Source organism: Danio rerio, chromosome 10 (assembly GCF_052040795.2).
Source record: "Danio rerio strain M-AB ecotype USA chromosome 10, GRCz13ab, whole genome shotgun sequence".
NCBI lineage: Eukaryota > Metazoa > Chordata > Actinopteri > Cypriniformes > Danionidae > Danio > Danio rerio.
In genome coordinates this window covers 29,675,781-29,702,572 of record NC_141030.1, presented here as the reverse complement: position 1 = coordinate 29,702,572, position 26,792 = coordinate 29,675,781, and the positions used below count along the sequence as shown (strand labels likewise).

The window sequence follows — 26,792 nt, the reverse complement described above, 5'->3', positions numbered from 1 at the left end:
ATATAATGTTGAATATAATGCAAGAAGAAATCTGATAATGACAAATGTCTGATTTTACTAGTGAAAAAAAACAGTCCAATAATGCTGTCAATGACAAATGACAAGCACATGTCTCAAACATAATAATTCAATTTTATAATTACGAATAGTATAAATATTCTGATGTCACCATTTTACTGTGAATTAACAAACAGGACATATTGAAAGACTGTTCAAGTCCACCATAATGACTGTACATAATTTAGCATTTAAAGCAACAGTAGACCTACACATAGGCCTATTACTATTATTAGTTTTACCATATTGTGACTTTAGAGTTATAAGGTTCTATCTGATATTTTTGTCAAAATTGAGTTATTGACATATTCTTATTAAATGACAACTTATTGTTTACATTTTAAGACTAAAAAAAAAACAAATGTTGCACACATACTGTTTGCTATATGGATTGCAAAAACTTTGAAGTTCAATATCTCCAAATCATTCACAACGCAGATAAAACCTTATAATAACTTCTTATAAAGCCTACTCATATTAACCTTTATTTTACATCTAAAAAATCGTGATCTTGACTTTAAGCAAAAAAAAACAAAAACGTGATTCACATTTTAGCCAGAATCATGAAGCCCTCAACTAAAGTACGACCCGTGGCTTCTAACGATTGGGAATGTGCTCAGGATTGTTTGCTGGGGCAGTAAATTAAAAGGTAATGTAAATAATGGTCATGTTTTGTTAAGCAAATGATCGTTTCACTTCTTAAGACCTTAAACACTTATTCAATCATTCATTCATTTTGTTTTTGGCTTAGTCCCTTTAAAGCCTTAGTTTAACAAAAAATATTTAAAAATCATATTTCCACAAATTAGATATTTTAGATGAAGCTCTCTAATCTGCTACAAACAGTCCAGAAAAGGACCCAAAAACATTGTGAAAATATTCCATGTGACTTTAGCCATTCAACTGTAATCATACAAACTTCCAAGAACACATGTGTGCACCACAGAAAAAAACTGTAAAAGCAACTTTGTTTGTCTTTGTCTTCCATGTAAGGTCATGGTGTATGTTTACTACAGGCACAATAACACTTGCGTGTTGCAGTGTTGCGCTGCTGACTCTAATGACGATACGTCATTTTGAAATAGTAAATGTACACCGCGTTTTGCACCATGTTTTACACCATTTTGCAGTTTTTTGGCACACAAAAGGAGCTTTGTATGATTATAGTTGAACCACTGAAGTCACATGGAAAATTCAGACAATGTTTTTGGTTTACGATCTATGGAGGATGGAAGAGGTCTTGGATTTCATCTAAATATCTTAATATGTGTTTCAAAGATGAAAAGTTGTCTCAGAGGATTGGAAAAACATGAGGGTTAGTATAATAAAATAATTACAAATGTATGGCCCATTTTTTAGACACCCATATAAGATAGATACCCATATAAGTGCCCCCCCCCCCCCCCCCCCCCCCCCCTTCAGTTTGCGCGCGACCACCACAAGCCCCCCACTGCCCCCGCTCTTCTGTTTGCGACAAAATTTTAATAAAATCACCTTTAATGTTCTGAGGGGAAAAGCTCACTAATGTTGGATGACCCCAAAAAGAACAAATAAAAAAATTGTATAGATGATAAAAATATCTAAAAATTATTAATAACAACACGCGACTACACTTATGTGAGTTACTGTTTTCTTTTTTATTAAAGCACTGTGAGAGTATTAAAGCTGGCTAAAAGCATTGCTCTGATCATTCCTGCAGTCAGTGCGGATGTATTAATGCAGCGTATTATCCAAGCTGCAGTGACACGTTTTCTTTCATCTCGTCATCTCTCCATTTAGGGCAGAAGTGATTGATCGGTTGTGCTTTAACTGTCTGCAAAGTCCATTTGCGAGTAAAGAAAAAGCTCTCAGCTCAAGGACTCCTTTGTTCTCTGAGTTTAGCGTGTTCATTCAGGTCAATGAGCCGAGCAAACAACACCATCAGTTACTAGAAAGATGAACAGCATCAAATAGATTTTTACATTTTCTGAAGAACGTGTGAGTGACGTTTGCCTGTGGTATTGTTTACTGCTATGGTTTACTCCTGTGCTGCATTTGAGGATGCAAAGGACAATATCAGTTCTATCATGACATTAAACCAATGAAAAATTAAATTCCCTATGAACTAGAAGTTGCAACCTTTTTTTTTCGTATTGTTTCGCTTTTATTAGAGCCGAAAAAGGTTTGATCAGTTCATTACTAGAGTTCTCTTGAGTCATCTTTCTTTACATGCTGTCACGTGATGAACGAATGACTCAAAAACCAGAAGACTGGCAAGGTGAACCAATCATGGCATCTTTCGGCTCATACTGTGTGCATTGGTTAAGCTTATATGGGACTGTCAGTGTGATTTGAACGAACCACTCAAATTTGAAGACCTGTCAGAAGAGGTGAGCTGACATAATCATAGAAAAAACACCAGGTAAACAACAAATGATTTTTTTTTTCTTTCTTATAGCATTCTAGTTATGACTTGTCTGTAGTGTAATCAACATTTGGTTTAGTTGTAGATGAGTTTGGAACCAACTCATATAGTTTCAATGATATTTTATCAAATTGAACGAAATTAACAAAATGACTCAAAGAAAGATTCAATCAATGATCAAGACTCAAAGGTCCAAATCAGTAAAATGATCCAATCTTCCCATCACTAATGTTAACGAACAAATGAGATCTAAAAAGATCAAATTTAACACAATAAACTGTAAAATAAGATACACAAATTCTCAGTTATTTTCTACATTTGAAATTATTATTTTATTTCACAATTACAAAGTTGAATATTCAGCTTCATTGCTTCAGTTTTTTTGTGTCACATAATCCTTCAGAAATCAGCAAATTGTAATATGCCAATGCTATCTCAAGACAATTCCTAACCTTTTTTATGTAATGGCTTATTCTTACACTCAAAAATATATATATTTTGCTTGTTTTAACTACTAATTTAAAATGAGCTGAAACAATACAATTCTTGAGATTTCATTGGGACAACTTAATTTTTTATGTGTAATCCATATAAACTTGTTAAAAGTGTTAAGTTAACTTAATCAATTTGTTTTGGGACAACATGAAAGAAATAAATTGTGCGGAACCCTGCATTTTTTACAGTGTATGAATTTGTAAAAACTAATTAGTACAATTTAGTACGATTTGCTCAGTAGGGGTGGGGTTTGGTGCCAAACCTCCTTTTAAAAATCATACATTTTTGTATGACGAAATTTGTTTAAATTGATTATTTGATGTATTTGTTGTGGAGTTAATTAAAGCCTATCGATGAGTCACACACAATGTCGTTACAAAGTTCAATCCTACACACAGACACACACACACACACACACAGCGGACAAACACACATTGTGCTCACTTAACTTTGCATTGTTTTTGCACGCAAATGTGACAGGATGCACATTAATAACCACTGCTGTCTGAATATCCGTTATGCTAATGTACAAAAAAACCTGATTTAACATTCACAAACTGGGACTGAAGCTTCTTCGTTTATAATTGTACTGATTTGAAGCTGTGGTGATAAAGACAGTAAAATTGCTGTAGTTCTTCCAAACATGCACTGTTTTAAAAATAATTTTAAACTTGTAAAACTCATTCTTGACCACATTTGATGATGACTGATGAACACAGCAAGCTTAACAGATCTTTTAATTGCAGTTGCTTTGCGCACGCTGTGTCTTGTAGATATGATTATATGCGTTACTATGGAGACAAGTTAATAGGCGGCTGTCAATCAATTTGGTGGGTGGGGAAACCGCACTCCTACGTCACATTGCAGTGAGCCTCAAAATGGGAGGGATTTGGATCCTATTTTAACATCAGGAAACTTTAAAAAAGAGACTTTATATCACCCCAATATGACTGTGGACACACTATACCTAGTTCAAGTTCCCAAAAGATGATATTCATCTTAGGTGCTCTTTAAAATCAGTTGATTGAGCAGAATCAACACAATTCTTAAATTTTTTTGTAGGGACAACTTAATTGTTTTATGTTCAATTTACTTAAAGTTTTAAAATAATTAAGCTAACAACCTATTTTTGTGTGGAACCCAGCATTTTTTTTTGCTGTGTACATACAGGCACACAAAAACAAACAAAATGGAGTTTTATAAAACTGACTAAGTGAAAAAATAGTAGAACTGAATCAGCAAAAGCCACTGAAAATAAATAAAACTCATAAATGATTATAAAAGAAAAAATGTTATTAAACTATAACATCACACATTTGGCATGAATATAAAATCTGCCTGTGTCTGTTTTGCTTTCAAGCTGAACAATAACATGCTATCATTAGTTTTGCCTCTGGAATACAAAAAAAAAAAAAAAAAAAAACTACTGACAGTTTGCTTTGAAGCCCACTGGATTTGTCCAAACCCTGATACTGACAGCCTCCAAGAAGCTTCTCACACAAAAAGCCCCTAATGACTTTATTAAACAGCCGCGTTTCAGAGTCAGCAAGTCCAGACAGTGATTCCTAGAAAGACATGAAAACACAACAGCTGACATTCACTCAGAATAGCTCATTAAAAGCTAATCAGTGTCTGGTACCCGAAAAGCTCGACTCCATCCAGAAACTTTGAAGAACTTCTTAACAACATCCAAAAATAGAGCTTACAAATAATTCATCAGATTTGCTCTCAATCCTCCTGAGTGCCCGGATAAAGTCTGACAGAAGTCAAACAGCGATGACCCTGGAGGCTACTTACAAACCATAGTGATTCACGAAGCGCGTATTATCAGGGCTGAAAAATAAATCTAAGCATGAAAATGAATGAGAGGGGTAGAGCATTATGCGCTTTAAAGCACAATTCAGCCTTTTTATTAACCATACGCCGAAAGCATCAACATCGACAAAATCCTCATGAGTTTCACAAGTTGGTTAAACAACTCATAAATAAGTGTAACTTTTAAGCCTTATCAAATCTACTCATTTCTGCTGCATATACTAAAATTTCTGTGCCAATGTTCTGGTTTATGGAATGAATATGTGGTAAATTTTGACTAATACAGAGTTTGTGCTAGAAGGGATATTATAGCTATTTTAAAGTAAAACTTTATTAACTTTGAAACCTAAAATAAAATTATTATTGTTAATTTCAATAAAATTAAAAATATGTTTCAATAAAATATAAAATAAATGTCAAAATGTATATTACTCATTTTCACTTAGTTTCACAAAAAACTACACACAGACTTAAACAAAATGATAAAAAAATATAAAAATAACTACAGCTTTACATTTAAAAAAAGACAAATATTGTAATTATTTAAACTATAAATAAAAATAATAATAAACTTTATTACACTAAACTGGATGACGCGGTGGTGCAGTGGGTAGCGATGTTGCCTCACAGCAAGAAGGTCGCTGGTTAGAGCCTCGACTGGGTCAGTTGGCATTTCTGTGTGGAGTTTGCATGTTCTCCCTGCATTTGTGTGGATTTCCTCTGGGTGCTCTGGTGCACAGTCCAAAGACATGCAGGTAAATTTGGTATGCTAAAATTGCCTATAGTGTATGTGTGTGAATGGGTGTGTATGGATGTTTCCCAGTGATGAGTTGCAGCTGGAAGGGTATCCGTTGCCCAAAACATATGCTGGATAAGTTGGTGGTTCATTCCTTTATCAAATGAAATGAGTGTAGTTAACTCAAAGTTGACGGAAAGTTAATTCTACTCATTTGAAAAGAGTTTTGAACTCAGTGTTGAAGGTAATTAGTTAATTAAATACCTCATTACTTCAACTTAAATAAAGTAAGTTCACAGTACTCATATAGATTAGTTTTTTTTACTCAAATGGTTTGTAGCAATCGGTTTCCTCAAACGGTTTGAGTTACCTTAACATTTGGGGTTTTACAGTGTAGACATGGAAACTCTTTTTATCCAGAGAGCTTTAAGCTAAGAGTGGTGGATTAGATAGATAGTATTTTTTAGTATATTTATGAATATAAATAAGGTGGGTACATAAGTTTTTGGGGGTGGGGTTATAGATTTATTTATTTATATACTCATCTGTTTTTGTATGTTTGTATTGTATAGTTTTACCATACCCTTACCTTATAATATATTTTTATGAATGCTGTGATATGTTGTCCTGTCTAAAATGTATGAGGAATCCTTATACACTCTAAAATGATGAGCAATTTCAACCCAATTTTAGGTTAAATATGGACAAAACCAACTACATGTTTTTTTTCTGAATTAAAAATTTGGAGGACTAAATTTAACCAAACATTTGTGCTTGCCCATATTTGACCCATTTTGGGTTGAAATAACCCAGCATTTTTAGTGTGTGTGTGTTTTTTTTTTTTATTCCATGTTAACAAAGTTCAAGTACTGTTAGTTTTGACTGACTGAATTCATCATTACAAATACATGTCAATTTATTACATTTTTTTTATACAAATTTTGAGTAAATAACTATGACTAATATGACCAAGATAAAAAATAAAATTGAAAAAGATATACACACATCTGGATAAGTGTTTGCAGTTGTGTGACGATGACAAGACTTCCCTCAAGTTTCCCTGACAAACGCCAGTGATGTTAGATCAAAAACATCAAGGCCTCAAAAATGAAGAATGAAGTACAGATGTATATGAAAGAGCAGAAAACCACCATTCTAATAGACAGCTGCTCAAACTGTGCTTGAGCTAAGAACAGCAGTTTGTTGGTCCTTTCACAGTCAGCCTCTGGTCGTCTAGTTCAATGAGCTCTTGGCAGCAGCCACAAAGTTTTGGCTGTCTGCTTTACTGTTGTCTGGCTGGACTGAAAAAGTGGAGCTCGTCTAGCAGAACATTCAGAAAGGACATGCACACAGACTACAATATAGAATTAGGGCTGGGCAGTATATGGTGTTAGTATGATTTATTGATATGCTATATAGTAATAATAAACTCTATTTTATAAAGCAATAACATATAATGATCACTTCAGAATAATAGTGGAGGAGAGTGAGCAGCTGTGTAGAAAGTTCACAATCCAATTTGTCTTAAACACAAGTCATGCTTTAGTGGTTTAAAATACCTTGTAAGATACAGTTACATATAGTTTGAAGTGTCGGATGCACTTACAGATACACATGCTGCTGAAAGGCAGGCTGTGATTGTGCTGTAAATGTTGCAAGGGAATTAATGTATTTATAGTTTGCTATGAGGGGTGTATGCGCCATCTGGACCCGAGTTTCTGCAAGACGTCATTAAAGAAGCATAAAAATGAGCATTGTTTCAGTGCTCAACATTTGGTAGGACATGAAAAAAAGTTTAATCTGGCTGGATTGCTTGTGAGAAATCATGTTGTGAGAAATCCAACACAGGCTCACAGAAAATACGTTCCTCAGCCTAAATTTTTGAGAAAGCTGAAAGATGTTGCTCCAGTCACACTGTAAATGATGATTAAGCCAATTAGTTATCACAACTTAATATTTTAATTCAAGTTAACTTATCTTGGTTTAATTTTTTGACATAACTTAGATATCAAAGTTTTATTGGCTGAACATATACTTTAAAAAAGTGTCAGCTCAACTCATATATATTAGTTAACTTTTTCAAACATCTGCAATTTAAATAGCACAAATATGTGCAAACGAAAATGAATACATTTTTAATTAAATAAATCTACTTTAAAATTGTATTTGTATGCATTTTGTAATTATATTGTCTACACTTGAATTATAAAGCCATATCAACATCCGTCTTAACATGAACACTCACATTTTAAGTTGAAATACCAAAAAACATTGCATGTTTCAAATGACAAATCTACTAGTCGACAATGTGTACACTTTTGCAAATCCGAAATACGTTACTAAGGGTATGTTTTGTTGTAAACTTGATAGAGAGTTCGGATCATTTCACCAACTAGGCCTTTAGAGTCTCATTCATCAAGATCACCAAATCTTTTTTCTAATCATTTTGTTTGTATTATTATCATTAATATGTTACGAGTTACTTGTAACAAACATTAAATCAACTAAAAACAAACATGACTAGAATGCTATAAGAAAAAAAAGCATTTATTGTTTACCTGGGTCTTTTGTCTAGGATTAGCTTAACTCACCTCTTTTGATGGTGTAAAATGGCTCTTTTGATGGTGATAAAAATATTTTTTTTAATCAATAATATCTCTCATTAGTGTGAAAAAGAACAAAAGGGCATCACACTGGCCCATAGCATTTATTTGACCCTGAAACTGCAGTCAAACTGGTTTTATTAGAGAAAGTGCACAAAACAAAACAATTCCAACTTCACCATTTCGCATCAAAACACAGATTACGATCAAAAATTTAGTTGTCATGCTTTTGCTTTCTTTTACACTCAATTGTAAGCAGTGTAACACGTTTATTTATTCAATAATATTCATGTATCACACTGATTACTTCTGCAAAAGGTATGTAAAGTGTGTCAAGATAAGAATGAATGGTCTTGACTTGAATGGTATGAATACATTTTAATACCAGATGAAACTGGTAAAAACAGGAAAAGAGGTCCATTCTCTCAAAAAAACATTCTGAAAACGTACATACCAGGAGCTACGTTTTTTGCAGTTTTTGATTTTGCAAATCCACCAGAGGCCGCTGTGTACATTTTTTCAGATTTCAAATTTGTCTTGCGAGTGCCATTGCACCTGCTGTTCTCGCGTAAATCCACCAGAGGATGCTGACTGTTTGACTGACTGAATGACTGATTGACTGACTGACTGACTGACTGACTGACTGACCAATCAACGGATCCACCCTCCTCCTTGCCTAAACCCAACCAATAGTATTTTCAAAAGCATCGACTGACCAGCCCACCCACTTCCCTAAACCCAACCGACAGTTTTAAGAAACAATCAAGAAAACGAAAAGCCCTCACCTGATTTTTACCATGTTTTCAGATTTTACCACATTCAATCTATATGGAGGTAAGTGGTCAGCTGGTAATTGTGAAAAGGAACAGAGTCATACCGCCCTGTAGCGTTCGTTATAAAGATGAAATGCAGCCATACATACTTCTGGCTACAAAATTTGCAATCTTCCGAAATCTATATAGGGCTACATTTTTAGAATGAGCCTATGTTGAACATTGTTCTTTATCAAGCTCCTGACTTATCTAAGTGAACTATTCCTCTGTCTTCACCAGCGATCTGCAATGTCTTATTTAGCAATTTAACCAAACTGTTTGAAGTACAAAAAGCCTTTTGAGTGTTGACAGACCGATTGAAGACACCAGTTGCAAACCCTTCATTGGTGCGACACCTGTCCACTCGATCAGCAGCACTTCCAAATGTTTAACCTACAGGTGTGGTCCTGTCAGCAATGCAGGTCTAAGGTTAATCCAGAAATCTGAACTGACCCGAAACCCCTGCGCTACCCCCAAAACCAAACAATACACCCCACCTTTAACTTGGTCTGAAGAGTTGAGGCTGTCAGGCTAAATTCATAGCTTTTCCTACTTGTGAATACACAATCTAGACAACAATAAGAAAAGAGCTACAAAAACATCGCAGTGTGATATTACCGCTGGTTAATTTGATATGGAAACAAAATAAATGGCTTGAACATATGGTTATCTACATCCATGCAAAAATTAGCATTGTCCTTTATCAATTCATACAGCTTCCTGGATCATATTCAGCAAATCCCCAGTGAAAAAAACAATCCTCAATACAAAGAATACAGCAGAGAAAACAAATGCAGATTTTTTTGTAACCTAGAAACAACACAGATTGAGAAACAAGCTAAAAGGGGGTGAAAGTGAAAGCAAAATTGCTTTCCAGGAAACAAAAATGGTTTTAAAATGGCATAAAATAGCTACAGTTTTGCTTCTCAATCTAATGGGTAGGTCTGCTAAAAACAAACTGTGCTTTCTTTTTTAAAAACATAATGGCAATTTTGCTTTAGAGCGAGCACTGGTGCAAGTTCACATCAATAAGTGTTGAAAAAAAATCCCTCAGTCAAAAAAAAAAAGGACTCAGAGCTATGATGTGTCACGTAAAGCTTCCCTCTGTTCTTTGTAGCCTCTGTGCGTCCCTGCAGTCGTTCCTGTCATATATCTGTCTCTGCCTCTGAGGCGTGATTGCAGTGAGAAGGGTAGAGGATTCCGAATGAGTGCTATTCGTCATGACCTTCTGCAAAAAGAACTACCTGATAAATCTGTCCACTTTTACCCGTTAAAAGTTTAGGGGCTGCAAGTTACAATATAGTTCAAATAGAGGAACTGCATTTATTAGTGCCAGTCAGAGGGTGTTTATGTGGCTATAAAACAGCTTAAACAGACATATGCTGCGTTCCAAATCCTGCCTTACAGACTATATAGGCAGATTCCTTCAATAAGATGTCCAAAATGGTTCCTAGAACTTTAATTGGAGCACTAATTGCAGGTACAGCCATTTGTAATGGTGTCTGAAATCACAGTGGACATGTGCTTATTCAATCGTCTCAGCAAACGTACACTCAGTGGCTAGCTGATAAGCAATGCCAGAGCAAATGAAAACCCACATATTGCCAAAAGACAGTGGGCCTTATTCATTAATAATTGTATTTATACTTAATTTCTCATAAAAACTTTCTGCCTTTTCCCAACCTATGTATTCGCACTAGTTCTTTAAATCGTTCTTCTTTTAGTCAACTTGGATTTTTCTAAATGAGCATCCGTGTGCAAAATGTTAGTAATTTCCATAATACACGCCCAAACTAGCTCCATATAAGGGCTTTCCGCAAAAGTGGCACTTATCCAGAAAAAGACAATTATGGCACCAAAACAAAGGACAAAGTTGTCGGTTTTAGGGGTTGAAAGCCAGAAAAAAATGTGCTATTTAAAATGCTGCATGAATCAATACGAACTTATCTGGGCAACTTAAAGTGACTGAACAGCCATTTGTCACTAACAGCACACATATCCATGCATTCTCTAAAGATGCACTCTCTCCTGAGGTCTTCAAGAAGTACTAAGTGTGCCATGCCTCCAAACACAAGGTAAGAAAATAATCATTATTTATTTATTATAGTGATTGCTGTTTGGACCACTAATAATATATACCATAAATCTATTTAAATAATTGGACCTCTAATTATACAGTATTTTACAACAGTTCTTTCTGGTTCTTGAATCTGATTGGCTGATAACCGTACGATAGTCTGCAGATAACAGCACTCGTCCAACCTCTTAACCTTTCACCCTTGTGTATTACTCTGCTCACATAGAGCAACAAGCCGAGGACACTCTACAGTTTGACAAACATTGCAGCTGTTGGACAACATAATTTACTTTTGAGGCTTTTTTAGTTGATGTTGCTTTTGTTTAGATGGCAACTAGGCAGTTTGTTTATAAGGATAGCACCTGTTTTGAGATATTAATCATTTCTGAGAGACAGCACGTCGGTGGTGATTTTGATTTTGAGCAAAGACGATAGCAACAGAGAGCACAAACCCTAAAAGAAAAACAGCATAATTTCTAACTACAGCTCATCAATCCTTATAAAACAGGTACATTATTTTCTAAGTCGATCTCTCTCGTTTGCATGTTGTAGTTCTGTATTTATACCATAGTAATATTGTAAGCACTTGATTGCAACAGAGAAATACTGGAAAACCTCTGTAGACTGATGGCATTTCATGCCGTTCAGCCTTATAATCCTAAAACGTGAGCAAAATCAGCTGTTTTGTAATCACTTTAGACATTACGCTAGAGAATCATTCAAACACTAGCTCTAAAGTGAAGTTTGTGAATGAGCAACGGTTTCTGCTGTTCAGACGTCAGCTGCATATGTGAAGGAATGGCGGAAATAAGTAGTTCCTTACAAAAGGGTTTAGTACTTTCTTCTGGTTTAATTATTTTTAATACACAAGATTTTACCAACGAAATTGTATAAATGCCATATCACACTTGTAGCAGTGCGATGGGGCTGTATATCGTCACCGGTGGGACACTAAGGCACTCAGCCAGCGGTCTCATGCCAACGCATGCCTCCCGCCAGTGCTGATATACAACCACATCACACTGCTATTCGTGTGATATTGCACATTTATCAATTTGGAATGTCTAGCTAATTTTCACCCACCCTGTAAATAACACATCTAATTATATGTGGAGTTATTTTATACATGCTTTATACATGCAAGGCCTCCGGCATACATGATTATTGCATATGTGTGCTCTAAGTTGTTTTTGAATTTAGAATAAATTTAATAAGGAAGTTTTTGATGAATCATGACTCATTTATGAAAACATTTTTAGTGAACAAGATCCAGTGCAAAAACAATACACTTATATAGCGAGTACTACATTGAATTTGAAACTTACACTGTAAAAAATATCGGTTGATTTAACTTATAAAACTGAGTAAACCTGTTGTCTTAAAGTTAAGAAAAATAGCTATGTGCATAATTGTAAAAAAATAAGTAAACTTAAAAGTTCTAAGTTACAACGGGTGCGCTCACTTTAAGTAAAAACTTGTCAATTTTAAGCCAACATTTAAATGAACATGTTAATCAACATGTTAAAAAGTTTACGCAGTTTCTTAAGTAAAATAACTAACCACTTTTTACATGGTTAAAGGCATGTTCTTGTGTTTGATGGTGTTTAGTAGCCTATGTCTTGTCTTTAGTATGAAGGCGGTTCATTTCACTGTGGCCACAAAAAGGATAGCGAACGTGTTTAGTATGAATGCACTTTGGGTATTACATCTGTCATGTAAGCTACAGTGTCAATTGTGTCACTTCACTGTCATTCACAAATTCTCTTCTGTGCCCTCATGCAAGAAAGTAGGACTAGGGCCCCACATGGTCCTATAACTTCATTCACTATTCAATAAAATACTACAGTAATAGTTCAATTGAAGAAGTGGATGAAAACAGTATGCAAAATCTAGACAGACTGAGCAGACACCATAGAGCACTTAATAAGGATTTAGGGGCAATTTTGGGATCAGAATGAAATGAAAGCTTATTTAATATTGTATGAATCATCAAATCCACCATTTGGTACTTTAATTATGTACTAAGCTTTTGCAGCATCTTATTTAAGTAGCTTTTCAACAAGGGGTAAGGTACATCAATATTTGCATTGACAAAACAAATGGATCAGTTATTCACAAAGAAAGCTGGTGATTTCAGAGCGTATATGAAAAACTAACAGCCCAGCAATTTGCTGACCTCCATCAACTGGTGTGAATGGGGCTTCAAGAGGCAGAATAACAAAGTTGTCTGAATTTTTTGGAACAGCTTTCAGGAGTGTGCTTTTGATGCCTTACAATGATGTCTCCAGAGGCGACTCGCTAGGTTTTTGAACCGAGCAAAAGAGGCAAAGATAAACAAATACTACATCATCTAGGCCAAACTTGGATGGACCCATTACAGACTGACAGCCAGATTTACTAACAGGCGGCGTTAGCACACTTTAGTAAATACTGTCAGGATTTACCAAAGACACAAATTGAAAAAGAAGTTATGAAAACAAATGTAGCCAGTTAATTATGGAGTTTCCCTGGTAGATGCAAAATTGATGAGAGGAGAGTATTTAAATGAATCAAATGATTAAGAAGCTAAAGTTTGCAAGAGACAATTTACAGCTATTTGCAGCATCATTTAACACCCAAAAGGCATGTCTTAAACCACTTTGCACATGAAATGGAGAAGCAACCCCAGAAAACAGAGAATAATTGAAGAAGAAAGATAATTTGCTGCACTAATTTTCATTTATTTATGCCAGCAGTTGTTATCCGAACATATTGATCACCAACCCACATCATATTTAATTTACACTGCTCTTGGTAGACTTTGTTTGTTAATTATGCAAATTAGATGCTACATCTGTGTTATTAATTTGTGCATTGTCAGTAGACCACACACTCAACTTTTGCAATTGTGTTTTTTAAACGAATAACAACAAATATGCTAGCATTCATCCTGAGCCACAGAAAAAAAAGAATGAGTGACTTTGACGAAATAAAAATTCTAAATATCTAAAGAAAGTCTTTTTTTCTTTTAAAGGGCACCTATTTTATCTGCCATACAAAGTGTTCCTCAATCTCTGCCTTGACTGCATCAGAAAAACAGCACAGTGACAGACATGAAGGAAGCCCTACAGTAACACTACAGTAAGTACTTTCCCAATGATTATTATAATTCATGTATTTGTTGTGGAGTTGCAATGATCATTCACACAATGTCGTTACAAAGTTCACGCACCCACACACACAGCGTTCGCATTTAACTTTGTACTATTTTTGCAGGATACATGTTAATATCCACTGCTGTATGGATATCCGTTATGTTAATGTACAAAATCAACCTGATTTAAAGTCCACAAACTGGAATTGAAGCGTCTTCTATTATAATTGTGTGGACATGTGGCTGTGGTAATAAAGACGGTAAAATCACTGTAGTTCATTACAAACACGCACTGTTTTAAAGATGCTTTCAACTTGTAAAACTCATTCTTGATCACATTTGATGATAACTGATGATCACGGTGAGCTCAACAGATGTTTTAATCCCAGTTGCTTTGCGCACGTCCTGTCTTGTTGATATGACTGTACGTATTACTACGGAGACATGCTAATAAATGGCTGTCAATTATTTCGGTGGGCGGGGAAACCACACTCCTACATTATGTTGCGGTCGGCCTCAAAATGGGAGGCATTTGGGGACTTATTGTCTTTATATCTCCCCAATATGACTGTGGACATACTATACCTACAGACAGTTCTGTCCAAACAGCTTACAAAAGATGATTTTCATTAAACAGTCCCCTAAACTGCATGTGGAAAACATGCTAATAGTTCTTTGCATTAAAAAACAGCCTCATCATCATTACCGGATGAGCAAGGAAAGAACATTTTGCTAAACAAAACAATTAATTAAACCCCCATGGAATACTACACGTACTAAATATGTAAGTCTAACAGAACGCATTAAATAAATGCAGCTGTTTTCCACAAATTGGCTGTAAAATGGAGTTTATTATGTTTGCTGTGGTTGCCGGGCTCTCTGGACAACCACAATCTGAGATAGTCTAATTAGCACAGCTTCTTCAGGCATAATGTGGCAGACTGTTTGTATTCACTGAATTTCAGGCTAACGCTGTATATTAATGGATAAATATTGAAAAAAGAGGGTCCTAGGAGAAAGCCTTGGGGCACCTCATGATAATAACGGCTCAGCTGAGCCCTTTTATGTTTGCATAGTACATCTGTAAAACGAGATGAGATAGATAAAAGATAGTTCCTTACTGCTTGAGGTCTTTCCTATGAAATAAAAGCCTTCGCCAGCAATGGAGTGAAACTATCCCCAGGAATGCACAGAAACAAAACTGGTAATGACCCACTGGGCTCAAGGGTCAGACACCAACACAGCTGCATACAAAAGAGGTCCGACTCCTCAGTCTTTCCTGCCTGAATTGAGAGATGACTGACAGAGGGACAAATGACAAACATTCCCAAAGGGGAAGAAAGGGACAAAATAGGCTTAAAAATCCAGGACTGTTAACCAAATACATTTGTTTTCTCATTTAAAATAGCAAGTTCTGAATATTTAAAAAAATATGCTAATATATTAACTATAACAATTAATCCACATATCATGCAATTTACTTAAAATAATTACAGCCACATATTGCAGGATCCCTTCAAACAGTTAACGCCTCCTGACTCAAAGGTGCTAAGCGAACTATAATGATTATCTTGTTTCATGCCGTAACAGATTTTTTTCACAACACAACTGGTGATTGTGAGCGTGAGAGACTTTATAATGCGGTTGAACCAGCTGTTTGTCTATAAAGCTTGTATTTTCCCAACTCTTTCCACTGCTAGAGACCCTGTAATACTCAAAGTAATTGTAAGCCTGACAAGGGATCTGGTGCACACTCACAGCTACAGGCTCTAATTATGTGTCATTGCCTCTAGTTTTATACATCCAACAGCTCTTTGCATTGCCTGAATGCAGACCTTTCAATCCACAATGTCCCCTTCTGAGGCTCTAACAACACAATTCACAGAGGTTGTGTTCACACTTGACAGGTTCGGTGTGATTAAAACAAACTCTGGTGCATTTGCTTTGTTAGTGAGGCTTATTTGAATAAGTGTACATGCTGCCATCCAAATTATGGTGGATAACAAAAAAGAAAGAGCAAAGACTGTTGAAAAGGTGGGACCAAAGATGTATAAACAATCCACAAAGAGCACAGGATGTGAATATAAACAGCACAGAATGTTCATACATTCTTTTTCTCTATAATAGTAACAATGTTGCTCTTTACAGTTCAATAAATGCATCAGAAATGCATCCACTTGAAGCAAATCTTGATTTGCATGTGTGACTGAGAAATGTTTGGCACTGTTTTAACAATTCCACAAGGTTTAAATCTGCACTATTGCCTTGTTTGTATTGACTTTGTGTGTTTTTGATGTCCGTATATTGTTAACTGCATACGTTTGTATGTGTTAACTGTATTGTATATAAGGCTTATAGGTTACACTCTGTCTTAAGGTACAGTTCTTGATGTTAAGGGTAACACTTTACAATAAGGTTCATTAGTTAATACATTTACTAACATGAACTAATCATGAACAACACATATACAGCATTTATTAATCATAATTGAACATTTACTAATGCATTATTAACATCCAAGTCCATGCTTGTTAACATTAGTTAATGCACCATGAGTTAACATGAACTAACAATGAACTACTGTATTTTCATTAACTAACCTTAACTAACATGAACAAATACAGTAGTAGATGTATTGTTCATTGTTTGTTTATGTTAGTAAATGCATTAATTAACATTAACTAATGAACCTTATTGTAAAGTGTGACCATGTTAAGAAACCATTAATTTTGACTCAATTAATTCCTAATTTGTTGCTTATTAATAATTATTAATATAGGTAAGATTATGGATACAGAATAAGATTATGAGAATATGTAGTTTTTAAGTACTAATTATCAGTCAACATTATAATAATAGGCAGGTAATAAAACTAAACTTTAACATTCAGAATTTGTACCTAAAGTGTTATTGGACTAATTTTTGTGTGTTTTGTTGTAATAACATACTGTTACATAATCAAACCTTATTGAAGAATATGTATATGTGAATAACATATTTTTGCTCTCATTTTTACATTATGGGCGACACGGTGGCTCAGTGGTTAGCACTGTTGCCTCACAGCAAGAAGGTCACTGGTTTGATTCCCAGTTGGGTCAGCTGGCATTTCTGTGTAAAATTTGCATGTTCAACCCGTGTTCGCGTGTGTTTGCCCCGAGTGCTCCAGTTTCCCCTACAGTCCAAACACATTTGCTATGGGTGAATTGGGTGAACCAAATTTGGCCATAGTGTAGAAGTGTGCATGTGAGAGTGTGTGGGTGCCTCCCAATACTGGGCTGCAGCTGAAAGGGCATCTGCTGTGAAAAACATATGCTGGATAAGTTGGCGGTTCATTAAACTGTGGCGACCCCTGATGAATAAAGGGATGAAGCTAAAGGAAAATGAAATAATGAATGAATATTACATTAGAAACCTGTTTGGCAACAGTTTTTAACATTATAAAATGAATCAGGTGCAAATATACTTTTTTCTAAACACAAAAAAGGGAATGAAACCACAAGTGTGAGCACACCACAGTCACTCCTGTAGTGCGCATGCACATCACACACATTCGGCTTTCTAGTTAAAACGCAAATCATCACTAATCGCACAAGCTCTTTGGCTGCAAGCTCTTCTAGCCACAGTGACTGGTAAGTCACGTTCAACCTCATTTATACATGATTATGTATGCTTCGCCAGATTTAATCCTACCCTGGTAAAATATGTTCTTAGGGTCATTCTAACTCAAACTAAGCCACTTTTAAGTTTTCTTTGATGTGTTTTTGCAGTCGAATGTAGTACAGCATGTAATATGCCACACACACAGGCAACTCGCCAGCCAGAGAAATACCTTAATTGGTCTAAATATTCACAGTTAATCGTCTAAGTTAATCACTCCACATGCAATGACACCTCAAATCAGAGCATATTATATTACTTATTAATTATTGGATTGAAGTGCTAATGAATAATCAAATAAACATAAACCATTTTAAAATCCTGAAAAAGTGATGCCAATTTGAAAGGAAAAAGACTTACCATTATCCTCCACGGTAAAACTAAAGACGTCACTGGTGGCATTGTTCTCGTCCTTCAGGATATAGCAGATCTTAAGATCATTTATGTCAGCTGAAGACACACAAACACAAAACTGTAATATTAAACCCAATGCAATTTATTATTCACTCAGAAGAAAACACATCAAAACAATCCATAAAAAGCCTTGCTTTGTCAAGACAGACCCTAGAGTGAAACCCTCAAAGATCAAATTGTCCTATAAGCCGCTCTACTTATAAATACCTCCATTTTAATTCAAAAAGCAGGCTTGGTTTTGCATAAACATCAGCGGATAAAAGGCTTTTAAACTTTTAATAAACCAGGTGAGAATTTTCTCAAAGGCAGCATGGAGCGAGTCACAAAACAATCAACAAAACAAGCTGTTACATAATGATAGGTAAGACCAAGAATTTTAAACACAGGATTCCAGACTCTTCCTTACATCTGGTCTGCATCGTCTCCCCAATTAGACCCCTTTAACCACATCTGCACTAATACACTGTGGTTACGTTACAGTGTGCCACGAGCAACCTGACTCTCTGTTCGCCTTGCTCTGACCCACTTTCTTAAATTATTGATATCAGAAGAAGCCTCATAAAAATGTAAACCTGTGATTCTTTATGCATGGATGAAACCGCTTTTCATATCGAAAATAAAATGTCTTCTTTCATCACCGGCACACACTCTCATCTTGAAATATTTAGCGAATGCCAAAGAGCAAGCGGTGGCGGAATATGGGGAAGGAGCAAAGTAAATAAAGAGAAGTGATTGTCCCTTCTGCTTCACTGCTTGTACTGATGAGGTCAAGTCAGGTTTGCCAGGTCTCTCCGTCTTGTTTTTTTAACTTCTACCCTAACGTCAAAGACACATTTCAGAGTCTGACTAAGTTAGCCTGGCATGGATCTTCTTACTACAGAGAATTGTGTTTGAAGGAGCCATGCATGCTGAACCTGTGCTGATTTATGCACCGTTTTTTTAGACTGATGAGTTCTATAGGGATGTTTATACTGTAAAACCCGAAAAGTCAAGGTAACTCAAACCATTTGAGGAAACCGATTGCTACAAATTCATACATTCATTAACTTTTTTGTCGGCTTAGTCCCGTTATTAATCCGGGGTCGCCACAGCGGAATGAACCGCCAACTTATCCAGCATGTTTTTTACGCAGCGGATGCCATTCCAGCCGCAACCCATCTCTGGGAAATGATTGCAACAAATCATTTGAGTTAAAGAACTAATCTATACTGTGAACTTACTCCATTTAAGTTGAAGTAATGAGGTATTTAATTAACTCATTACCTTCAACACTGAATTCAAAATTCTTTTGAAATGAGTAGAATTAACTTTTAGTCAATTTTGAGTTAACTACACTCATTTAATTTGATAAAGTTGACTTTTGGGTTTTACAGTGTACTATATATATGTAATCTTATTGAAACACCTTTGCCAGTCATTTCAATTTCTCCAAATAAAAAGTTTCAACTAGATTGATAACTACTGTATTTAATAAATGTCAAAACAATAATTTAGTGCAAAGTATTTAAACAGCCAGTTAAAGCCTAGACCTTTTTCTTAGAATGCAAAATTACTCGTTATGCTTTGCGTATATGCACAAGGTGGATGCTTCGAACTTCCATTCAGCAGCTGATGCAAATAAAGAGTCACATTTGGACAGCTTTGAAATAATAGTTTTAATCTATTTTACTTGCTTTTAACGTCTTTGAACTAATACTGCTGTCGATCAGCGCCAACTCCTGGACTGATAAATTAAAAATGCTATCTAATGGAACGAAAAACAACTGCTGCAAAAGTATTTTGCCCTCATTGTCAGATGCCATCTCATTCCAATTCCTTATCCCAATTCTCTTTAGTTTGAAGGTGTAGGGCTAAGAGAAAGGGCTATACCCCTTGAAATGGAGATTTTTCAGGACCACACTTGAAACCAAGGGGTAAGAAAATTTCCCAGAATACAACAGCTACAGCGACAGCATGGCTGCACACAAAAGTAAAGAGATGCACAAATTTGTATTTTTTGTCATTATTATGAATGTTTAAAACAAACAAGCTTATGTTTTAATACATTCATATCCTCGTCCGTGTTTTACCATCATGTTTTAAAGAAAAAACACTAAAATAAAACTCGCAAAATTTTCTTATCTATAACCCAAAATAATAACTCCTGTATAGCAGTCTATCAAAATTCTGTCACTCGATGACACTTTAATCCCCTTTCATAAAAGTTTAGCGGCTGAGAATGACCTTTTTACAGTGTCTGGTATAATGTTAATGTTGTTTTTGGTGTGTTGATGAATATGGCCACGGTGTGAATACACAGTACAGTAGCGAACCACATCTAACAGAAGTATAACAGCTTAACCACATGTCTTTCTTTCAAAATTAAAGTTTTGCACCAAAAAACACTCAGTAAGCCACTGAAAACAGTATTGACACCCAGTTGAGAAACGCTGCTCTGGCTGATAACAATTCTTAATGGAAGTACTAAGCGCCCTTCCAAAAGGCACTGGCCACTATGGCCATCCATGCAGCAATGAAGAAAAAGGTCTATATAATTGGCTCATGTGGCATTTTTTAATATGGAATTGTTCCTAAAAGCCCAGTCAACATGCTTAAAAAAACAAACTTCAATTTTTGTGGTGAGCGACCCAAAAATTACACAGATCATCCTAAACTCTAAGTAACTTTTTTACTCAAAAAATAGTCAGCCACTACAAGGATGATACAAGGCGAAAGCACTGTATGAGAACTTAATAATTGAAAGGAGATGTGTGAACGCTCTAGTTGCCTCATCAAGAATTTAAGCCGAGAGCTAAAACACAGACACATCTTACAGCTTTAGCTCCTGGCAAAGGGCAAAGGGCCTGTTTCAAGTTGGAACTTACATTATTTCTAGCATTAATAAGAGCAGCGAACCTGTCCTGAACATGAGGCGTACAAATCATTTGGAGATAATTCTTACATGTGTGTCTTCAAATGATAGTTATAAAGGGCATTACAGTACATTACACAGCTCAAGTGTAAAAAGTAATACGATTTCACAGACCCAATCATTGGTGATAAGAACATTTCTGTGCTGAAAATACTTTACCTTGTGTGAAGGTGTTGATAGAGTCATTCTCCGTCCCTCTGTCCAGGCTAATGAGATAACCATGCTCTGGCTGTGTGGTAATGTGAAAAATTAAAGCCTCTGGGTTGCTGTCTCTGTCCACTGCCTTCAGGACTTTGCTTGTGATCTGATAACCCAAGTGTCCAGCGAACAATACTTTTAAAGTTGGTGCACCTTTGTTAACCTCAATCTGAGGCACACCATTGTCCACAGACACAATGTTGATCTTCATGGTCTGAGGCCTTTGGGTCTCAAAAATTGTATCAGGGAATACAAAAAAGTCGGAATGGGTTCCATCGGTGACTGTAAATGAAAAGCTATCTTTTTTCGACTCCGTTCCATCATGCTTGTAACTGATCATGTTTTCATTTAGGTCTTGCTTAGTGAAAGAAGTCACTGGCTGGCTGTTGTTGAAAAGTAGTTTGCCATGAATGGGCAATTGGGAGACTTTAAACTTCAGAAGGTGTTCGGCAGTGTCTTGGTCCTCAACGGTCAACTCAAAGGGTGTAATGAGTTTGGTTTGTCCCTCCGTTACTAGAAGGTCATGAATGGTCAATACTGGCTTTTTATTGTCAACATCAACGATTGAAACGCGAAATGTGCGAAACACAGGGTTGTAACCATCGGTCACCTCAAACTCAAAGCTGTCCATCTTGACTTCATCATCAGCAGTATGGATGTAGTAGATCTTGCTCCCGGCCAGTTGTAATTGGGTAAAGGATACTATAGGCATGCCTGGTGTGTCCGTGCTTTCCAAATGTCCTCTTACTGGGGCTCTTGTGATAGTAAAGACTAAATTCTCATCGGGGCTGTTGAGATCACTAGTGCTGAGGAGGTTCGTAGTGAGTGTCACTTTGCCACCTTCTTTAAGAGACACCCCCTTACTGATGACATCAGGAAACACCATGTCAATGCTGCCCACAGTGATATAGAAGTATCTGTCAATTAGGGGATTGATGCCGTCAGTTACATCAAACTTTACAAGATCACGCATGCCTTCCTGTCCATTGTGTGTGTACAAAATGAGCCCTCTGTTCACCTCATTTTGTGTAAAGTTCATGCCAACTGTTATGTTCTCTGTAGATCCAGCAGATCTCTTTTCCACAGATCCTGCTGATTTTCTATACAGTAAGCCTTGAGCTGGGCCGTAGCGAATAATGAAAGTAAGGGACTCGTCGTCTGAGTCCAAATCAGTAGCTTTCAGCACTTTAGCATTTATCTCTTTTGTTTCACCAATCTCAATTTCAAGCCCATCATTTATGGCAAGCCTTGGTGTTTCATCATCCACTGGAATAATCATGATCATGACTGTGCCTTCAGCAGAATGTTTCCCATCTGTAAGAAGAACATCAAACTTGTCTTCGGTGGTTTCAGAATCATCATGTTCATAAATTATGCTAGAGGCTTCTTTGATTTGTTCCAGAGTGAAGTTTGTGACTGGGACAGAGCCACTGGCGAGCTGATTGAGAATGAACCCATGATTGGGAAGTTTGGTGATAATAAACATCAACTCTTGAACAGGAACATCAGCATCGACTCCATTCAAGAGTGGCGTGTCAATAATAACATTCATACCCTCCATTACAACAACCTCTCGCATGAAGATTTCTGGTTTTTCATCATTTGTGGGGATAATGACAATGGGAAAGAACTGTCTCTCTGAGAAATTCACACCATCAGAACATCTGAACGTGAACCTGTCCTCCACTGGCTCAACTCCTTTGTGTATGCTTTGGACATAATAAATATGACCTTCATTCACATCACTGATGGTGAAAGCACTCACTGCCGTTCCTGCTCTTGACTTTTCAGAGCCTGGAGCTGGAGAAATGTTCTCCACATATCCTGATGTGGGCTGAACGATAATGGTGCACAGGATGTCCTCGTTTGGTGTGTCGGCATCCTCGACTTTAATCTGATGGCTCCCGATAATGTTTTTATCTGCTTCAAAGACATTAAAAGTAGGGCCAACTGTGACCAATGGAGTCTGGTTATCTACAGGGAGAATGGTGACATGAACACGGACTCCGTGTACTCGGTTACCCCCTACATTCCACTCATCAGACATGTCAGAGAGGGTCAAACTGAAAAAATCTTCAATTGAAGTAAGACCAATCTCACCACTGGTGTGCGCATACACAACAAGACCACTGATGATGTCAGCTTGGGTGAATCTGCTTGAGGAAACTCCATTCACCAGAATTTCTCCAAACTTAGGTGCTTCTTCCACAATGAATGTCAACTGCAGGTCATCAGTGTCCTCATCTTTCCCCTGAATGACATTGGGAGTAATTTCTGTAGCCCCATTTTCCAGCACATCCAATCTAGAGCCAAAGGTGCCCTTTGTGAGGCTAAGTGTTGGTGTCTCATCATCAATAAGCTTTACAGTTATCTTCACAGTGATCGTTACAACATGAACACCGTCACTAACATCTAGTTTAAAAGAGTCACTTGTCGTTTCATCCCCATTGTGGACATATGACACCTGACCATCAGAGATATCCATCAAGTTGAAATGACTCCCTTTTTTCAAGTCAGTAAACGTATGTTGAAGATGACCGTGCAGTGGAGTTTGACTTAGCGTGAATGATATTAGCTTGATGTCAGTGTCAAGGTCATTGGCGTCAAGTTCGGCGCTCGTAATAACATGCACCCCTCTCTCAAGGACTGTGAATCCAGAGTTTGTTATCTGTGGGGGTTTGTTGTTTACAGGCTGCAGAAAGATTGTAAAAACTCCATCAGCACCATTTCCAGCAGTGTCCTCTACTGTGAAATGGAACTGCACCACATGAGGTATGATGCCGAGTTCAAGGTCTGGCGGGCTGTAGGAAATCTTATGATGGTTAATTTGCGCTTGGGTAAATTCGGTTACATCAGTATCGGGGCTGTCAGTTAAAACAATAGAGCCAAATTTGACAGGATTGTTTTCATCCATATCAGTTGGTGCTTCAGTTATTGTGTATTTCAGGTCACGGTCCTCTGAGTCCAAGTCGGTGTAACGAAGAACATTCTTGCTTAAATGAGTCAGCTGGTACTCATGTACTGTCATCTGTAAAGTAGTGCCTGGGAACAGCACGGGTGGAATATCATCAATAGGCAAAATTTTAATAATAAAATTATTCTCACTGGACTGGTTGGGAGGATCAGCGTCATCTTTCACTTTAAACACAAACTGATCTGTAACAGTCTCTGTGATATGTGGACCCGTATGCCTATAGAAGAGCTTTTCATCTGTAATATCTTTCTGGAGCCACTCTGTCACTACTTTCTCATACACACCGTCGTCTGCATTAAATTTCCAGGATGACGGATCCTCTGGTGCTTCAGATTGCCTCAACACGACCTCGCCAATAGCTGAAAAGGGAGGCTCGATTGTAAATTTAATAATGGAATCTTCAGAGTCAATATCTGCTGCACTGAGCATGAGCTGCGAGATGGGCACCATCTGATTTTTGAATAATATCAGTCCAGTGTTTGCATTTATGATGGGTGGTTCATCGTCTGTGGGTACTATTGTGATGGGGAACAAAAACTCCACTTCATTTTTCCCGTCTGTCATTCTGAATATTATATTATCACTGTATGTGTCACTGCCATCATGCTGGTAAACCACAATGCCAACCTCCAAGTCAGCCGGAGTAAAATACTTTCTGTTGGAGCCCAAAACAGTTAGGACACCATGACGCAGCCCATCAACCACTGTTATTCTCACACTGTCCAGGTTGTCTTCGTCGCTAATTTCTAAATTGTTTTGAGTAAACAAAGACCTAGACTGGCCTTCATATAAAAGCTGGCCAGAATTTTTAGTGACTATCGGCGCTAATGTATTCATGGGCTTCACAACGATCATGAAAGCAAAAGGATCTGAAATGCCACCATCTGGGTCGATGACCTCAAACTCTATTTGAAAGATACGCTCAGTGTCTGAGTCCAAAGAGGGGGGTTTGTATGCTATTTTCAGATCTTTCAGATCCTTTTGATAAAAGGATGTAATAGGTAAATTCCTGTCATCTGTACTCACGATATAACCCTCCTCAATGGACAGAGGAGAAGTGATGTTGAAAATGAGATCATCAGTATTGGATTCAGTGTCCTCGGCAGCCAACATATCAGGAGTTAAAGCCGTCATTACAAACTGATCAACTTCCATCATCATCATAGCCACAAAACTGGGTCTAGGGGGAGTGTTTTCTTCACCCTCTTTGATCCGGATCATCACATGGAAAAACTCCTGTTTCAGCAAATTATTTTCTTTGTTTCGTAGCTCCACAACCATGGGGATGTAATCCTTATTGGGGGACTTGTGGCTAGACGTGTGCTCATAACGGATATTTGATTTGAGGAACAACTCACAGCTCATCATTTTCTCCAGCTTTCTATCATCAACAACTTTACCGTATTTAGGAAGAACACTGCTGGCAGCCAGTGACGTTACCTCACATTGTTCAGAGTCTTTTTCATAAGTGAAATCTAAAATCTTTTTATTAATAGGATTACTAGTTCCATGTAGTTTATCAACAACCAGAGGCATGTTCTTAGTAACAACCTCCAATTGTGTGAAAACAACCTCCACTTCCAGCATAAAGGGGATGATGATAGTTTCAGTCTGTGTGTCATACCTGAGTTGCAGCTTCACTCTGTCCCCTGCAGGGCTCCTAGAACCGAAATGAGAGTATCTCACATCGTTAGGACCGAATTCGCACGGGAACTTTTTAGGAGACACGTGTCCCGGTCTCTGAGACAGCGGATCATTATCCAGAACTGTTATAGTGCACCTGTCTCCCGGCTGAAGTTCAATAACCAAGTCGTTGATCGGATCTATGTAAACAGATCTCCCGAAAGGCACATGTATGCCGTTGTTTGCAACCAGTATAGCGTCCTCGGAGAGTTCAGGCTTGGACGCGTACGACAGTCCGTGCGTTTCAAGTGCGCTCACGGAACTGCCTGTCAGTGATAGCAGGAGGAGAAGAAATCTGTGAAGTTCCATGTTGAAGGCGAACGTAAACAGCCGCAGGAGGAACTTATGTAATTGAAATATCCAAATGGGGGCTCGATGGGGGGTTCCGCTTTATGTCCACGAGGGAAAAAGACACAAAAAGTTGAGAAATCCCACACGCGCGCCAGGATGCTCGCGCGTCATTCCCACAGACTCAGAGAGAGCTCAGCTTTAACTTGTGCGTGGATGGCAGCAGGAGGACACGCCCACTGATCATGCTATTGGACGGAGAGTTGGATTCCCACGTTTGCAGGTGAAGATCTCAAAGGATTTGTCTGTTATCTTTAGTGATGCTGTTAATTTAATAAGCGTGTCTGGACACAATTACAACTGTCTGCATTTCTTAAGTTACACACAATTATAGAGTGATTTATTCTGCACGTTATCAGTGAAATTATAATGAAAAATACGTTTCTTCTGTTTACATGCCTTTTGCCTTCATTTTATTTTCAAGTCGTTGGTTTAAAACATAACATGTTAAATTGATCTACTCATGTTTTGAAAC

The 26,792-nt window shown here is 37.1% G+C and overlaps 1 protein-coding gene across 2 annotated transcripts in view; it reads right to left on the bottom strand.

Annotated features, from left to right (window-relative positions):
• Positions 1 to 26,447, bottom strand: part of frem2a (FRAS1 related extracellular matrix 2a) — a 142,512-nt gene extending 116,065 nt beyond the window's left edge. Inside the window, exons 1-2 of one of the 2 annotated variants that reach the window (XM_087269524.1) lie at positions 21,274 to 26,447; positions 18,150 to 18,239 (exon numbers count right to left, since the gene is read on the bottom strand). In XM_087269524.1, the coding sequence (XP_087125650.1) occupies positions 18,150 to 18,239; positions 21,274 to 26,278 (5,095 nt within the window). In that variant the 5' untranslated portion in view covers positions 26,279 to 26,447. 2 annotated transcript variants of the gene reach the window in all.
• Between the last annotated feature and the right edge of the window lie 345 nt (positions 26,448 to 26,792).